The 18,086-nt window shown below is 44.3% G+C and overlaps 1 protein-coding gene across 1 annotated transcript in view; it reads right to left on the bottom strand.

Annotated features, from left to right (window-relative positions):
* Window positions 1-15,497, bottom strand: part of ST6GAL1 (ST6 beta-galactoside alpha-2,6-sialyltransferase 1) — an 84,737-nt gene extending 69,240 nt beyond the window's left edge. The window contains exons 1-2 of the mRNA XM_051991822.1: window positions 15,406-15,497; window positions 11,873-11,988 (exon numbers count right to left, since the gene is read on the bottom strand). Coding sequence (XP_051847782.1) covers window positions 11,873-11,930 — 58 coding nt within the window. The 5' untranslated portion in view covers window positions 11,931-11,988; window positions 15,406-15,497. The remainder of the gene's footprint in view (window positions 1-11,872; window positions 11,989-15,405) is intronic.
* Between the last annotated feature and the right edge of the window lie 2,589 nt (window positions 15,498-18,086).

Raw genomic sequence — 18,086 nt, forward strand, 5'->3', positions numbered from 1 at the left:
TCAGTTTCTTCATCTGTCAAATGAGCTGGGGAAGGAAATGGCAAATCACGCCAATATCTTTGCCAAGAAAACCCCATGTGGGGTCACAACAAGCTGGACACAGCCGGACAATAACTCGCCAGCTGGGTGTTTTATTTGTGGGATCAGGAGGTTGTACCCACAGGCCTCGAGTATCTCAAGACCAACAAGTAAATATTCATGACGTTTCTGAGGCATTATGGTATGGATACGTTGCTAGACTTAAGCAATATATCCTGTGTTATTCAACATTTTTGGGGGGTTGATAAATGCTATAGATAGACTTTTCACATTTAAAATCAGAAGGGAGAGCAAACAGGGCCAAAGCCAGATCCTGAGGGAACTCCCTTACAGGCATTACAAGGTGACATTGAGATATTAATGGCTAGTCTTTGGGTCTAGCCCCAGGAGCGCTTCTAGTCCTCTAGGGAGAAAACCGAGATCCAGAAAAGTTCCCGGATTTGCCCGTGGTCACTAAGGCAGAACACATCAGAGACAAGGATTTGAATCCAGGTTTTCCCGATCCCAAATCCAGAACTTTATCTACTCTTCTACACTGCCTCACTAATAATTATACTGTAATAATTACAATTAATTATTGTAGTATAATTAATTATGCTTATAATTAATTATAATGAAACTGCACCTCTTCATCATGTCTACAAAGACACTTGGCCAGATTGTTTTCAAATAATCTTATGAAATTTAAGTTTCCCATGTCTGAGCTAGCAGTAAGACCCTGATGGATCAGGCCTTGTAATAACTGCATCTTGTTGGGGAAGGTCAGAGGCAACCCCGTTCTCCCCATGTGTAAGTAATTTTATCAGATTTCCCATTTGGCCATATGAGATCTGCTTTTTCTCCTTGGCTAGTTGAGCTAGCTTTCTGGAGGCCTAAACGATTCTGGAGTAACCCCAGAATAATGGCACTCAGCTCAGGGCCCTCCTCCTCTGTGAATCCATCCGCAAGCACTCTGGTCCACACCTGACTTCCTTCCTGTTCATCCCATTCAGGATCCTAAACTTCTAGATCTAAAGTTGGAAGGGACCTCAGAGACTATCTAGTCAAAATTATTCATTTTACAGAGAAAGAAAGCAAAGCTGTAATAAATTATTGTTCAAATGTCACACAGTAAGTCACAGAAGCAGTATTTGAACCCAAATCATCAGGCTTTGGAGCCAAGGCACTTTCCATTAAACCGCACTGCCTGAATCATTTATATATTATCTTTAGGCAAAGTTTTCTTCTCAAAACCTCTATTTCACCATCTGTAGAATGGGACAGCTGAACTGAAAGATCCCTGGACATTTACATTCCCAAATCTCCCAATTTGGGATATCTGACTCTTTCATGTCTGTCTATCCTGTTTCTCCAACAAGGCAGAGGATGTATCCCTTCATTCTCCTGCTCCTGGTAGTATAGGTTTGAACCAAATCCCCCCAAGAAGACTGAGTAATGAAGTGTAGGTTAGCTCAGGATAAACTATGTCATGTCTGAAACCATGAAGGAACCCAACGATTGATTCCCAATTTTCCACTGTAAGGGCAGGGAGTCAAAGAACAGAAAATCCCACCCAACAGATGACCACAAGTCTTCCTGTTGAACTAAGGTCCCAGGGGCTGTGTACTCCATGCTTGATTTTGCATCATCCTTGTCTTCCTGGGACTATGTCACTCAACCTTATGGTAAATGCAGTTGTAATTTTAATGTCTATTCTACCCAGAGAAGGTAGAAAAGGCCGTGGAAAATGTAATCAAAATCTGCAAAGCAGATGTCGAATCCGGGAGCTTAGGGGGTTGTTGGTGTCTGCTCTACTGTAGCACTGGATCTAACTGATTTTAAATCCACTAAAACAGAAACCAATAAAACCAGAAGCAATGGTTGGAAGATGCAAGCAAGAGGTCAGGAAAAACTCCCTCAGCCTGGAGATGTCCTACAAAGAAAATGGTGATAGATTCCCTCTCCTTGGAAGTCTTCAAGTAGAGACTGGATGGCCATTTCTCAGGTATATTTTATTTCATTTTATTTATTTTTGCTGAGGCAATTGGGGTTAAGTGACTTGCCCAGGTCACATAGCCAGGAAGTGTTAAGTGACTGTGGTCAGATTTGAACTTGGGTCCTCCTGACTTCAGGGCTGGTACTCTAGCCACTGGGCCATCTAGCTGCCCCGTCTGGTATATTTTAGTGAGTGATTCTTTGAGAACATGGTTTGGACTAGATGTCCACTTTTTAGGACTTTTTCAACCCTCAGTTCCGTGATTCTGAATCTTTTCATCACAGAAGGGAAGAAGAATCTGTTTAAAGTATACATGGTCCCTAAGCAGGAGGCTCTGGGAAACATCTGTTGTTTGTCCTTAATGACATCATGATTTGGGGAGGTGGTGGGGTTGCACGCCAAGGTACAGTGTGTCCAACTGTGACTGATAGGTCCAACCTGAGCTCATAAGGCTCTACCACAAATAGGCCATTAAGCCAGTTGGAACGGAGATGTCTCTAGATTTGTGTGCGCTTCTCACACTTCCTTTGTGCTACTGTGATCATGCTTTGCTCCTAGATCACAACGCCTTCTCTGATATGGTACGCAATCAATAGCCTAAAAATAAATTTGAGCATTGGGAAGCATCTATCCTAGAAGTGGAGTTCCATAAGATCCCTCTGATCAGGTCTGTTGGTTGGGAGGAGGTGATCAATTCACAGGGAGGTTGGGGAGGAAACCCTAAATGCTCACACAGACGACATCCATCATTCCTCATCCTACAAAGACCTCATGGAGACACTGATTTCCCATGTGTGATCCCGAGATCCCACGTCATCTTGGATTCCAGGAATATGAGTACCACTACTGGAATCTTCTCTGAATGAAAACATTTGGTCTTAAGGCTCCAAACTGACAATATTTCCCATTTTAGAGATATTACCCACTGTTTTCTGGCCTGGGGGCAGGAGGAGGGGGCTGGCACAGCCATCAAAGCAATGAAATTCATAGGCGATGAAATCCTCCCAACTTTCCTGCCAGAAAGTGCTGGGGATGGCATGAGATAGAAATGGAAGAATGGAATTAACAAGCGAGAAAGGAATGGAGTAGCAATGTAAACAGAGTGAAATTGGATAGCCTTTTGTAGAAATTAATTATGTTAATTAACATTGATGAGATGTTAATTGGCCAGACCCTGTGGGGGACAGAACAATAGTAGAATTAGGAAATGAAAATAAAATTGGAGAAGAGGACAGAAACAAAACTAGAATAAATCCATCAAAATGATGGATTTTAAAAATTTTATGCTGTCTATATTTTCCTATTTCCTTATCATTGCACTTCTTAGAATGTAATCTCCTTGTGAGGAGGGATTATTTCATTTACTGACTTTGTACGCTGGGAACAATGGTGGATACAAAGGACATGCTTAACAAATGCTATTGACTAGTCAGTCTGTTTACAAATGATTTTCTTTCAGTAAAATGTCAACTCCCTGAGGACAGGCACTTTTGCTTTCATCTTTGTATACTAAATGTTTAATACACTGGTACATAAACAGTAAGTGTTTAATAAGTGCCCAATTAAATTATAAATTATGAAGAATTTCTGTGGCCTAGGACTCAGAGGCAGTGTTAACTTAGAACCTGTTCTCAAAAGGGACAAAAGGGACAGATTCATGTTCCTGAGTTCAAATCTGGTCTAAAACACTTCCTACCTGTGTAACCCTGTGCAAGTCACTTGACCTCATTTGACCAGAACAATGGACAATCAGAGCTTTCCAGTTCCCTGCTTTCCAAATACAACATGCTTGGGAGAAAGAGGAAACAGGTAGAGAGAAGACCTCCCCTAGGAATGGAGTTTAAGGACTCTCTCAGTGTCCCCCTTTTTCAGGTAGATACCCTGTAGTCATGGTTCTCACAAGATGGCCTTGTGGAGACTGTTCTTTTGAGCTTAAGAAGCTTCTAGATAGTGCTAAGAACCTTCAACATTTGAGTCAAATTCTTGTAGCTTTCTGATAGAGTAAAAGCACACAGTCCTGCATGGATCTTGGTCTAGAGGCAGGAAATAAATAATCATGCTTATTACCTTCAGAGATAAGTGCTCTGCCTCACCTAACCAAGACACAGGAGAACCACAATCTTACATGATCATGTGGGAAGCTCTTTCATTTCCTTTTTGGGGAAGTGGCTTTTTTCTCCTATGATACTTCCCCCCTTCAACCCTATTTTTTAAAAATTTCAGTAGAGTTGACATTATTTTATTTTTCAGTTCTTACTTTATCAAGAGTTGTACCTTCCATCCCTGGATCCAGGAAGACCAAGAAAGTGGAATAAAACTCTCGGGCCAATATTTGAAGCTTAAAATTCTAATGCTGCTGTTCCCGACACCGTTTCCCTCTCATTGCCTTTGAGCTAGCTGTGCCCTTATGTCTGCAATGCTCCCCTTCTTACCTCTGTCTCTTAATTCCCCCGGCTTCCTATAAGATCCAAGTTCCCCCCTTTGCAGAAAGTCTTTCCTGGATCGCCCAGCTGCTGTGCCTTCCACGCTCAGATTCCCTTCCCTTCACTCTCTATGTATCTTGTAGGTATCTAGTCAGTTACAGGTTGTCTGTTTCCCTGCTCCTCCCATTAAATGGGAGCTCCTTAGACTTTGAGGATTTTTTCCTTTGTACCCCCAACCTTAGCACAGTCCCTGATAGATAATAAACACTTAAATGTTTGCTGAATAGCTGTTCAAAGAAGGAAACCTCAGGCTCCCATCTTCAAAGTCTTCCTCTAAAGTGTTATTATAGCTTAGAAGGGGCCCTGTGCTTGCTTTGTCAGGTTCCTGAAGGCTGACAAATAGAACAGGAGTTCTGGCACATTGGCTAAACCTTTAAGGGCCTCGAGGATGGATCTGGTGGCCGTGGTTGGTTTCTGTAGCCGGGAATCAGATCAGCTATGTCACAAGAGGCCCAGCGACTAGTCCGACTACATTACAAGAAGCCAGTCTCCAAGAATAATGAATTTTCTAGCCATAACATTGTCTCAAAGCCCAAGGACTCGATCCTATAGCAGAGGTTCTTATCCTGGGGCCCAAGTACTACCTAGAAGGGTTTGTGGCTAGATTTCTGGAGGTCCAAGAATTCCAATGGGAAGAAGAGCTACATCTTGATTTTCACTAACCTCGAAATGAATCTTAGCCAATTTTTTGTTATTTAAAAACTTCCTGAAATGGAGTCCATAAACTACAATGAACTGTCATTTTGGGTCATACATGGACCCAAAAAAGTTAAGAAGCCTTATTCTCAATAAAGAGAATACAATTCTTCCAAAGAAGCTGCCCCGAATCCCTGAAATATTAAAATAATGAAGAGGACAAAGAGAAAAATCATCTTCAAAAATGAAACCTTTTAACCATGAAAATCAAAAGTGTGATTCTGGGTCTAGGTCTTTGAACCAGATGGTTCAATCAATATTTCAATCAATAAACATTTATTAAGCGTCTACTGTATGCCATGCATTTTGCGAAGCACTGGAAATACAGAAACAGACAAAAGGCAATTTCTGTCCTCCAGGAGCTCACAAATGTGTGTAGGCACATGTGCTTGTGTGGGAATTGTATGGGAATTTTGCAACTACCTTCATGTATGTGTGGGACAGCGAGGGGACGTCATAGTGGACAGAGTACCAGGTGTGGAGTGAGGAAGATTCATCTCTTCCTGAGTTCAAATCTGGTCTAAAACACTTCCTACCTGTGTAACCCTGTGCAAGTCACTTCACCCCATTTGACCTGGAGAAGGAAATGACCAATAACTCTAGTATCTCTACCAAGAAACCCCCAAATGGGATCATGAACAACAACCTGTCTGTGTGCATTTGAGGGGAAGGATGTGAATATATGCTGGCAGATGAATTAGGTACATGTATTTGTATGGATAAAGAACTCTGATCAATACAAGGCCAAGTATGATTTTAGAGAGAACCTGCCAATGACCAAGAGCCATTCTTGACAGAGAAATAATAGATCCAACATGTAGAATTTACTGGACATAGTCACTGGAAGAATTTGGCTGAACATGATATTTTTAATAAAAGCTTTTTAATTTTTTCCATTGGAAAGGATAATTTAAATTTAATTAATTAATTATTGTTATTAAATAATTTACTATTAAATTATATATTTTTATATTTTATAATTATATAAATTAAATAATTGTTAATTAATTAATTAAATTTAAAATTTTGTAACTGAAAAAACTATATGTAGCCATTTGTTCCCATTTATAATGTGATATGTGCATGTGGAAATATATGCCAGTGGATGAATTCTACAGCTATTGTATATATGTGTGCTTACATAGAATGGCTACTCCCTAGGAAAAGAATTGTCCATCTCTGTCTCTGTATGCTTTATATCCAGCATAGTGCTTGTTAAATTGAACCAAATATTTGTCTATACTACAGTCTCTAAGGAACTGAAATTATGAAGAATCAGAAAAACAACATATACCACAATGATGACAATAGTATAAATGGACAAAACAGCAATGAATGATCAGAAACTGGATGCTACAGAATTCTAATGCCCAAGCACAGCCTCAGAGACAAGGGAGGACAGAGCATCTCCCTCGGCTTCTTTGCAGAGCACACCATGTCATGGCAATAGATCCCTTGGTCTGGTTGACCTTCTCCCCCTCTTTTTTTTCCTTCTTCCCTCCCTTCCTCCTCCCCTCCCCAAAACAGCAAGCAATCCTATATAGATTATACATGTACAATCATCTTAAACATATTTCCATATTAGTCATGTTCTGAAAGAAAAATCAGAACAAAAGGGAAAAACCACAAGAAAAAAAAGCAAACTAAAAAAAGAGGTGCATCCACATTCAGCCTCCAAAGTTCTCTCCCCTTTGTTATTTTGTAACTTCATATGTGGTTTCTTAGTGGGGATTGAGGGTAGGGATAAGGGAGAATATCAAATAAATAAATAAATTGCAGTAAAAGACTACTCTCTGAAAGGAGAGGGGGAAAGGGTTCCATTAGGATTTCTAGATTGTGTCCAAAAAAAAAGGGCTATCAACACATATTTACTTCAAAGAAAGAAAATGAGGAAGAGAAAAATCAGCAAAAGCTATATTTTTGTTCTAATTCCTCTTTCTTTTTTTAAAAAAAAATGTTCTTGTTATATGAGATGGCTCTGGGAGGAGGGGGAGAGGGATCCTGGGAGAAATTTTGGTCATGTTAAAAAAAATCAATACAATTTCATTAAGAAAGACAGAGAGAATGAGATAAAGAGAAAAAAAGGAGACAGATGGAGAAGGATAGAGAGGGAAGGGAAGAGAAAGAAGAGATAGTGAGAGGGATGAAAAGGGAAGAAGAAAGAAAGAGACAGAAGGAAAGGGAGAGAAAAAGAGAAAGAAGAGAGAGAGGAAATGGGAGAAAGAGGGAAAGGGAAGAAAACAAGAGAGGAAAGGGGAGAAAGAAAAGGGGAGACAGAGAAAGAAAGAAAAGGATGGATGGATGGATGGATGGTTGGAGGTGGGGTACAGATGGGGATTGAAGGGTTGCAGTAGAAACAAACAATGGATATGCTATATCAATCACACAATGAAAATTACCTAAAGGAACTCATACCTTTTACCCAGCTTGTATCTTCCAGATATTCCCAGAATCTCAGCTTCCCAGAGGTAGGAAAGGGCTCCTTTCTATGGGCCCAACAATAATTGCCCAAATATTCTTACAAGGACCATCCTCAGCCTGCCGTTGTTCTAGCCAAGAGTGTGCATCGGCTTCCTCTTACTGAGTATTTCAAGTTACTCATAATCTGGTTTACCGCCCTGCTCCTTTCAGATATATTCAACATTCTGTGCATTCACATATTCAGTATTTCAGCCAAAAATGCCCATTTGCTGTTCCCCAAACCCTCTCGTGCCTTCATGTCTCTGTATAAGACAGCTCCCACGTCTGGAGGGCAAGCTCTCTCTCCTCAATAGCTTAGAATTCTCAGCTTTCTTCAAGCCTTAACTTAGGTACCACTTCCTGCAGGAAGTACTTGACCACCACCACACCACTAACCCTTAACTGGGAGGATTCTCTCAACCTGATTAAGGTTTAACCATCTGGGGTGACAGGTACACACAACATATTTTAGAACTTAATCTGCATTATTAACATTTTCTCCATCATTTTCATGAGCCTAAGATGATCAACAAAATAATAAATTGAGCTTCGATTTGTAGGTTTTGCCAACTTCCAAAATACAAATATTCACAATGAAACTGACTCCACACACCTGAGATTTCTCACTTTGTATTTTCTTTTCTATTAATGTTTTGTTCCCTCTCACCCATCCCTGGGGACTAACGTAAGCTTCTTGAAGGCAGAAATGGTTATTTTGAAGTTTGGTTTTTTTTGTCTGTGTACCTCCAACAATTCCAACAGCTAACTTAGTGTGCTGAACCGCATTAAATAGTAGGCACTTAACAAATGAGGAGAAAATATAGTAGCACATGGTGGGTGTGAGCAAGCCGCAGGGTAAGAAGATTGAGCTGCTGTCAGAACAATGCATAGTGGGAAGCAGGGATGACTAGTCACATGAGAAAAGAGAGGGTCTCCACTGATATCCATGGCCTATAAGGTCTCCAGTACTGGACGGACCCCCTGTGTAGAACTGATGGGAGGTTACGGGCCAAAGTTCCACAGGCCCGGACAAACTGTGATCTCATCATTGGCAACCGAAGCCATGAGATCACACAGCGAAGGCAGTTCTTTCGGCTGAACACGTGCGATTGTCTGAGAGCCATATTTATTCTGAATCCCCCTCCTCCCCCCGTCCTTGAGAGCACCTAGGAAGGAAGACAATTCTGGAGACTGAGGGGAGAGAGAAAAACATCTTTAGCCCAGAGAAAAGGCCATTTGGGAAAGAGCCGGCGTACTGGGAGGAACTGGGCGGACAAGCATTCTCTTCACCTGAAGGTTCAGTCAACAAGGACTCATTTCTTCCCACAGCTGTTTTACTCCTGAGCATGAGTCATCACAGACCAAGCGTTCACAACACAGCCCTAAAACCTCCTTCCCTTCTTAAAAATGCGTGTTTTGTTTTTAAAGTTTCTAATGAGAAAGGATAAGCCCATTTATTTCAGGAGAGAAGACTCCCGGTGGGTAAACTCCCTCTACCAATAAAGAGAGGCTTTTTTTTTTTTTTTTTGCAACTTAATTAGTCTACTCGATTTTTTGCAACTTAATAATTTTTTAATGACTTCCCTGGGACTGCAAGAAGTTAAGGGGCTTGTCCAGAGTCACAAAGACATGGCCTATTCTCCCGTACCTAGAACAGGTGTCTTGCCTCCACCTCTTAGAATCCCTGGCTGTGATTGTTCATTACCCACCACACATTAGAGTCGTTTGCTATTTCCTTCCCCAGCTCCTTTTACAGACAAGGAAAATGAGGCAAACTTGCTATTAAGTGTCTGAGGTCAGATCTGAACTCAGGAAGTTGAGCCATTCTGAGTTCAGGCCCAATGTTCTGGTCACTTAGAACTCCTAGTTTCCTTCAAGTCAACTTAAGTATCACGTTCTTCATGGAGCCCTGCCAGATCGGCTCATATTCTGTAGACTTGATCCTGACAGCAGCTAATCCCTTTATGGAAAATTTTACCTTGTATTTTTTGCATAAATATTTTGATAGTTGTCCTAAAATACCAATTCACCTGTGTAACAAGTTGCGCTACCGTATTTTTACAGGACAACAGAATTGAAAAACTGTCGTTTTGGAAAGTTGTCAACATTGCTGAAGGCCAGAATAAGGTGCAGAAAAAAATCAGGATGAAGAGAACTTGTTTCCTAAGGGAACGGTTTTATCTCTTATCTTGCAAGGAACTATGAAGGGAGTTTTTGAGAAAAGACTTTAATTGGAATCCTGAGAGAATGGAATGGTTGGAATATGCTTCCAGAAAGGAGGAGTAGTCAGTTTTAGGATTGGTTATAAGTGACTTTAGTTCTAATCTTCCTCAGATTAAATTAAATTAATTTAAAATTAAAATATAAAAATAATAATTTAAAATAAAAAATTAAAATTAAATAATTACTTATATCTTCCTTCTAGTATTAGTTATGCTGTTATTAGAGCATATAGATGGTAACCTTGATGTTTATATATTCCAAAGATAACGTACATAAAAAGATGAATAAAAGTTTATGGGGAAAAGCAGCTTTTCCTCATTCATAAATTGTATTTAACAAACTGAGGTAAGGACTTGGAACTAGTTGATTAACTAGAGAAATGAAAGAATTTAAGTAACTTATGAAGAAACTTCAAAAACTATCCCACTATCTTAAAGCTATGATGAGGTTAAATAAGGGAAATGGTTCAGTAGTGAGTAGGGTGATTACCTGGGCTATTTGAAGAATAGAAGAACATAAAACTCTTCTATATCTATATATTGTCTTGCCTAAAGAATATAAACTCTCTGATGGCAAGTGCTATTCATTGTAATATATGGTATAAAATGTTCTATATCTATTTCTGTCTAGACTACTTTCCTGTTAACCCAGTAATTCTTGTCAAAAAGGGATTTCCTTCCTGGACAATTTATATTTTCAAACTTATACTGGGTAGACATTAGTTATTGAGTTTTTTAATTTAATTTGTCTCATTGCTTTGCTTTTCTATTTCTTCACCACTAATAAATGCAAATAAAAACAACTCTAAAGTTGCATTTCACACCCAGCAAATTGGCAAGTTAGCAAAAGTTGGGAACAGTGTCATAGAGGTTGTGGAAAGACAGACTGATTAATGCATCAGGGATGGCGCTGTGAATTGCTCCAACCAATCTGGAAAGCAATTTGGAATTATCCTTCGAATGTGATTAATATATATATACTCTTTAAAAAAATATTACACTGATACAAATATAGTCTCAAAGAGATCAGTCACAACAAAAAAGGTCCAATATACATCAAAACGCATATAGCAATACTTTTCACAGTATCCGAGTGAGAAAAAAAGAGAAACAAAGACAGAGACAGACAGAAAAGACAGTAACTGAGCCATTCCTAACTGATGGATCTCTACTTTCTCCATCAATTGAGGAATGGCCCAATTAATCTGGGTTTATTGATAGAGTGGAAATAAAGAACATAATGAAGACAGAGGGACAGTCATATGAATTTATACAAAATGAAATGAAAAGAACCAGGAAAATGCTATAGGCAATGACTACAGCAACATAAGTGGAAAGAACAGAAAAATAACACAAATGCTTCAAGATTACAATGACCAAGTTTGGCCCCTCCAAAAAACGTATGATAATGTATTTCCTTTACATATTTACAGACCATGAGTGTGAAATATCACATATAATATTGGACTTTTTGATGTAAAAATTAATTTTGCTAAACTCTTTTTTTTCTTATTACAAAGGATGGCTCTTGATTACAAGAGTAAGAGGGATACAACCATAAAAGTAGTTAAGTGGTATAAAAAAATCAATAAAATATATGGAATATTTTTTCTTTTAGAAAAAAGACCATCTACTATAACATTATGTCTATTTTTTCAAAACTACAAAATATATCTAAAATGGTCTACACAGACATTAAGGATATATTTGATAAGAACTTGAAAAAAGCCCAGGTCTTCAGAGAGGATTTCTTTCCGCAAACTACATTTTTACAAGCATGTAATTAACTAAAAATAAGGCTCCCCACTGTATCTTCTTAATATTGATTTTAAAAAATCATTTTATTTGATAGGAAAACCTTTAATATCACTCTTCAAACAAATGTCTCCAAGAAGCTACAATGGCTGCATCTCCATCTATAACAGAAGCTTCACTGGCTGAAAACTGACACCAAACAAAGCCCAGAGAAAAGACACGAGTTCACTTAAGGTACTCACCAGTATTACAGAAGCTGTCCTGCACAGTGGCCAAATGGAAAAAGGACTCCTCATTCATGGTGACATTCTCCAAACGCCCCCATTCATAGGTGACATTGTATTAATTGCATCGCATCCTGGAACAAAACAAGCCAAGTCAATAAAATCTTTAATAATTTAAAAGATATTAGGTTAACCATCCACACAGGAAAAGCAAAGTGGATGAATAATATATGTGGCACATGACCCGTGAAAGTTCTCCTCGGCGATCAGAATCCTCCACTGAGGCGAGGAGGCAATGGAAGAGAGAGCTTATTCGCCAATGTGACCTGGCCAAAACAACCGTGTGCCCGCTGGAAGTGGGGGAAAAAAGGGAAGGAATCCCCAGTGACCACAAGCAGTGTGGGAACCCATTTCTCCCGAACTTGAGAAGGCTCAGTTGTAGGATAAAGATTCCAGACCGTCGTCTTTTTTTCGGAGTTAAAAAGAAGTAGAAAACAGCAGTACCCCGACACGAATATCCGTGCCCCCACCCATTCCATAGCTTTCAGGTGCTGGGAAGTCCGGTGGTCTGAGCTTCTCCTCCCTCGGCCCAACAGGGTCCCTGACAGAGGAGTCCAGTCCTACTGGGTGGGGGTCAACCTCAGCCTTTTCCATGCTTTTGGACCCAAGAAGTAAATCTCACAAGCACCAGAGAGGAGCCATTAGATAGAAGTTTATTTAGGAGGTTTAGTAGACTACAAGTTCCGCCAGGGGGCAAATGGTGGCTAAAAAAAAGCTCCTCTCCCCCTGAGCATGAAGAAGCCCATCTTTCCAAAGAAGGAGGGTGGTCCTGCCCTCTTCTGTTGGTTGGGCCACGGGTGGAGGAGAGAACCTAGAGCCCTGAGAAGGGTGTAAGCTCAGTGATAAGTCAGGAGTCTCTGGGGGAGTTTGGCCTGAGAAGAAAAGCCCGGGGGATGGCAGCTGAGGCTGAGGAGATACCTTTAAGTGGGCAGTCCCAGAGGCTCTTCCCACCCGGAACTGCTGTGATTCGGGGACTCCAGGGCTGCAGTTTGGGTGTCACGCCCCCAGTGTGGCTCAGATTCCGATGAAGGAACAAGGCTTAGAGTCTCCGTGGCCCAGTCCCTTACCCAGGACACTCCGGTCTGCACCGGAGCCATTCCAGAGCCAATTTTGACAACTTCTCCCTAGAATCACATTCAGCTAAAGCTCACTCTGCCCCCTTGGTCCCAGCCCAGGGTGAGAGGCAAAGGTCTCCCTCCAGTTGGTGGCTTGCCTTCGTTCGTTTAGGGTGAAGGAACCCATCTCACAACTTCTCCTTTGCCATATTCGGGCCTCAGACAGGCTCTGTGGGAAGGTCCCCTACTGGTTCCTGGGCAGTTTAGCAGAGGCCGGTCCTGACACCGAGCGGCCAGAGCAGTGATGGGTGGAGACGGGCTCTCCGCCGCAGAAGAAGCCCGCGGGGCTGCCCTTTTAGAACCAAGAACTGCAGCCTGCGTGTGATTAGCCGAGACGTCTGGGAAACAGGAACTGGAGAAGAAGTCGCAACAGGGACTTTCTCTGTGGTCTTGGTAATGAGGATCTTACATAAACACTTAGAAAAGTCTCCCCGGAGAAAACCCAGCAAAGCTCGTAAACTGAACGCCACCGTCATGGCAACGTGGCCAAGAGCGCAGAATGCTCCTTCGGAAGCAGAGCCCCGGGCCGGAATCCCCCTCTAAGTAATGGCCGGTCTCCTCTTCGGCCACGGCCTGCCCTCAGTTTCCTCATCTGCTGCATGGCAGGGCTGGCCCAGGTGACTCCCGACGGGCCTTCCTGAGCCCAGTCTGGGGCCTGCGGCCGGGCCTGGGCTAAGCTTCGGGGAAGGGGACGTTTCCCGCACCGACTGGACGCTCCGGGCACAGGGGGAGGGACCGTGTGCTCACAGTGGATTCAGAATCACAGGGTAAGGGGCAGGTCAGTTCCCCGAGAGCCTCCCAGCTGTGGGTCACAGCACTGGAAGGTGCTGACACAGGGCTTGGGGACTGGGAGAGAGATAACCGGGAGGCAGAGGGAGGAGGAGCGAGGTCAGAGACGGCAACGGCCTCTCCTTGGGTCACCCTCTCACCAGGGGTTCCCTTCTGGCCTGGATCTCCAGCAGCCACTGTCAGGGGCTCCCGTGTATCCCAACAGGACTCCATCCAAGCTCTCCATTTTATACAGCGCCCAGAGGAGGGAAATGACTCGCCCACGCTCAGAGTTAGTGCCAGATCCAGCATCTGAACCTAGGCCTCCGGCTCCAGATTCCAGCCCTCTCCATTGGATCCAGCTGCCTCTCTTTTCAAATGTAATTGAATTCTTTTGGCTTCTGGCACAGCCAATGGGAGGAAGTGTCAGATGGGGGGAAAGCGTCGGTCAATAAATGTAAGAGGCCAGATCCCGAGCCCGGATCCCAGGTCCAGACCCGCCCCCTGGAGGGTCCGCATGGAGCAGTGGGCCTGGCCTTAGGAACAGCCTCAGCCACGTAATAGCTGTGAGACCCTGAATAAACCACTTAGCTCTTTTGCCTCAGTTTCCCAAACTGTAAAATGGGGACCACACCCAATAATCACAGGGTTGCTGCGAGGACCAAATGAGGTCCTATTCGAACAGCGCCTGGCATATAGTAGGTGCCTAAATGCCCACTTCCTTTCTTTCTCTGACCATCAGTTCCCTGACCTTCACCGGACTGGAGGATCTCTGAGCTTCTTTCCAGCTCTGAATATCTGACAGTTTTGTGAAGTACCTTTCAACCACAAGGGTCCCACGTGGACCAAAATATTTCTCGCCACCCTTTTGGGGGACAAGGGGAGGAAGAGATCCTATGGAACCGCCTGAGGAGGTGGGAAAGGATCTCTCTAAAACCCCCTGTAACAAGAAAAGGGCACGTGTCAGCATCGGGAGAAGAGCGTGAGGGAGGCTGCCGGATGCTCTGCCAGCCTTCGTGCTTCCATCGTCAGCATGTTCCCGATCCGGGGGGAGCCAGGGCCCGCTCCTACCTCCTTCTGACCACCGGAGCAGGTGCAGCCCAGGCCGAAACCCTCCCCAACCTGGCTCATTGTTGCCAGGGGATCACATTGAGTCCTCCAGCCATTCAGGATGCAGCGGGAGCTGGGAAAATCCAACCTCCTTCTAAAGCGTTTAAAAGGCAGGACAGAAAACAAAGAGCTTCCTCGGGCACGGTGCCACCTGTGCAAACCGACAGTGCAGCCGAGGGAAGCTGGGCTGAACCAGAAACCATCACGAAATGTCTCTGAGGCGCACCTGCTGCCCGGCGGCCAGGCTCCCCCGGGGCAAATGCCCCCAGTCCTTCCCTTGGCTAGTTGGAGGAGGGGAGGGCAGCTGGAAAATGCCCGTTTTATAGCAAAGAGCCTTAGTAAGAAAAGGATGGAAGCGGGAGAAGCCCGTGAACTGGAGAACTTCAAACTTCCACCCGGTGTTAGGAACACCAGCCCAGGAGGAAGGAGCCTGGATTCTGATCCACGTGTTGCCACAGGGTGTCCCTTTCTGAGCCACATCACAGGAGGGGGCCTTACCTTTCCTTTACCATTCGCAGATCCGGGACAGGCGCGCCAGATTTCCCGTCTCCCCCAGCTTCGCTCCCCCACCCTCGGCCCGATGCGAGTCTGGAGCCAGTTCCACCTCTGCCTGCTGAAAAAAAGAACCAAAAGAAAAAATGAGGGCACTTCAGTGTGCAGCATGCGCTCCCTGGGAGAACAAAGCAAACACCAGCTCTCCCATCTGGTCCGGCTGCTTTTCTGCTGCTCGAGGGAACAGCTTCAAACTGGGCCCCTCACCTGCAGCTCTGTCTCCAAACCGCCACAACTACCCACCCACCTCATCCCCCAAGCCACAGACCGCCTTCCCCAAACTTCTTCAGCCCACGATTGCCTTCCACCCCATCTCCCCATTCCCTCAGATAAGCTGGCTTCCCCCCAAACCCCCACCTCCTTCAGCCCACGATTGCCTTCCACCCCATCTCCCCATTCCCTCAGATAAGCTGCCTTCCCCCCAAACCCTGACCTCCTTCAGCCCACTAACCGCCTCCTGCCCCATCTCCCCATTCCCTCGGACCAACTGCCTTCCACCCCATCTCCCCATTCCCTCAGATAAGCTGGCTTCCCCCCAAACCCCCACCTCCTTCAGCCCACGATTGCCTTCCACCCCATCTCCCCATTCCCTCAAACCACCAACTGCCTCCACCCTATCTCCCCACTCCCTCAGATAACAAGCTGCCTTCCCCCCAAACCCCGACCTCCTTCAGCCCACTAACCGCCTCCTGCCCCATCTCCCCACTCCCTCGACCAACTGCCTTCCACCCCATCTCCCCATTTTCTCAGACCACCTCATTCCCCCACTCTCAGACATCCTTCTCTTAATCCCACCCAAACAATCTCTTAATGAATTATTCAGAAAGAAGAGAAAAGCTCCTACCTCCAGCTAAGTGATACCGTTATAATAAAAAACTACAAATCTGTGAATAAATTAGCTTGGACAGACGACCAGGCTTTTGTGTTTAAAAGAATGGTTTGCTTAATGCATTAAAATTCTGGTTTCTCTCTACTCTTCTTCAAACTTTGAAAGCTGTGATGTCATTTCCTTAGGATCTTAGCTCTAAATCTAGGAGAGACCCCGAACCATATCCATAGGATCCACAGAGATGGGAAGGCGTCTCAGAGTCCAATCCCGAGGAATCAGAGGAAGTGACTTGGTCAAGATCATACAGGTAGCAAATCTCACTAGATCTGCCTCCAGCACCATTCCCCCCACTCTACCACACTTCCACCTTCTTCATTTTAAGGGATGTTCATTTTTAGGAAATCTACAAGCCCAAATGTTACAGCATTAGGCGTATTTTTTTTTTAACAGAAATGAATTTAGAATATTCTGATGGCTGACGTCCAGCTTGTGGCGCTGGGACCATCACTCAGGCTTACAATCAGATGAGATAAGGAAAGCAGAGTTAGCTTGAGAGACAGAGGTGGAAGAAAGAGAAGGAAGAAAAAAAGGAGAAGGGGGAGGAAAGTGGGAGGAAAAAGGGAAGAGAAAAGGGAGGAAGAAAGGAAGAATGGAGGAAAGAAAAAAAGAGAAATGAAGCTGACAAAGGAAGGGGGAAAAGGAAAGAAAGGATTTATTAGAGGATTAACAATATTTACACTGGGCACCGCACTAAGCACTGACAATACAATCTCAAACAAATACGCCAGAGACAGGAAAACAAAGACAAAGGCGTCCGAATGAGCGAAAAGACAGAGCCGAGTTCTGGACCTAGCAAAGGGGGAGCCGGGTCATCAAAGGCAATGGGGGAGACGGAAAAAGCTCCCAGGAGGCAGCCGGCCCATGGGTGCTTTGCTAGTTTCTATAATTAATGTTGACAAAAGACCTGGAGCCGAGTTACCGGGGGAAACGGATCTCGGGCTTCTGTGTGGGCAGCGGGGCAGGAGCCAGCAGGAAGAGCTCAGTGAGGTCCCAGCTTGGCAGCGGGAGGAGAAATGCAGCCCGAGGGCCCAGAGACGACCCAAGAGAACAATGGCAGGTACGAGACAACACCCTTCCTCCCGGCCCGTGCCCGGGAAGCCACCAGCATCTCATCCTCTAGAAAAACGCCTATTACTCAACCCTTTTGTGGGTGTGTATGCCATTCTCTGCATCCAAGTGGGTGCTTACAGAGGAGGCTGGGGCTGGTTCTGGAAGGGCCCTCAGGGATCATTTAGTCCAGTTACAGGAGAAGAGACTGGGCAATGTCACAACCCCCTGGTCTCCAAACAGTTCTGGAAGGGACCCCATCACCCAGTCCAGTTACAGTGAGGAGACTGGGCAGTGTCACAACCCCCTGGTCCCCAAACAGTTCTGGAAGGGACCCCATCACCCAGTCCAGTTACAGTGAAGAGACTGGGCAGTGTCACAACCCCCTGGTCCCCAACAGTTCTGGAAGGGACCCCATCACCAGTCCAGTTACAGTGAGGAGACTGGGCAATGTCACAACCCCCTGGTCCCCAAACAGTTCTGGAAGGGACCCCATCACCCAGTCCAGTTACAGTGAGGAGACTGGGCAGTGTCACAACCCCCTGGTCCCCAAACAGTTCTGGAAGGGACCCCATCACCCAGTCCAGTTACAGTGAGGAGACTGGGCAGTGTCACAACCCCCTGGTCCCCAAACAGTTCTGGAAGGGACCCCATCACCAGTCCAGTTACAGGAGAGGAGACTGGGCAATGT

This window comes from Antechinus flavipes, chromosome 4 (assembly GCF_016432865.1).
Source record: "Antechinus flavipes isolate AdamAnt ecotype Samford, QLD, Australia chromosome 4, AdamAnt_v2, whole genome shotgun sequence".
In the NCBI taxonomy this organism is placed as follows: Eukaryota; Metazoa; Chordata; class Mammalia; order Dasyuromorphia; family Dasyuridae; genus Antechinus; species Antechinus flavipes.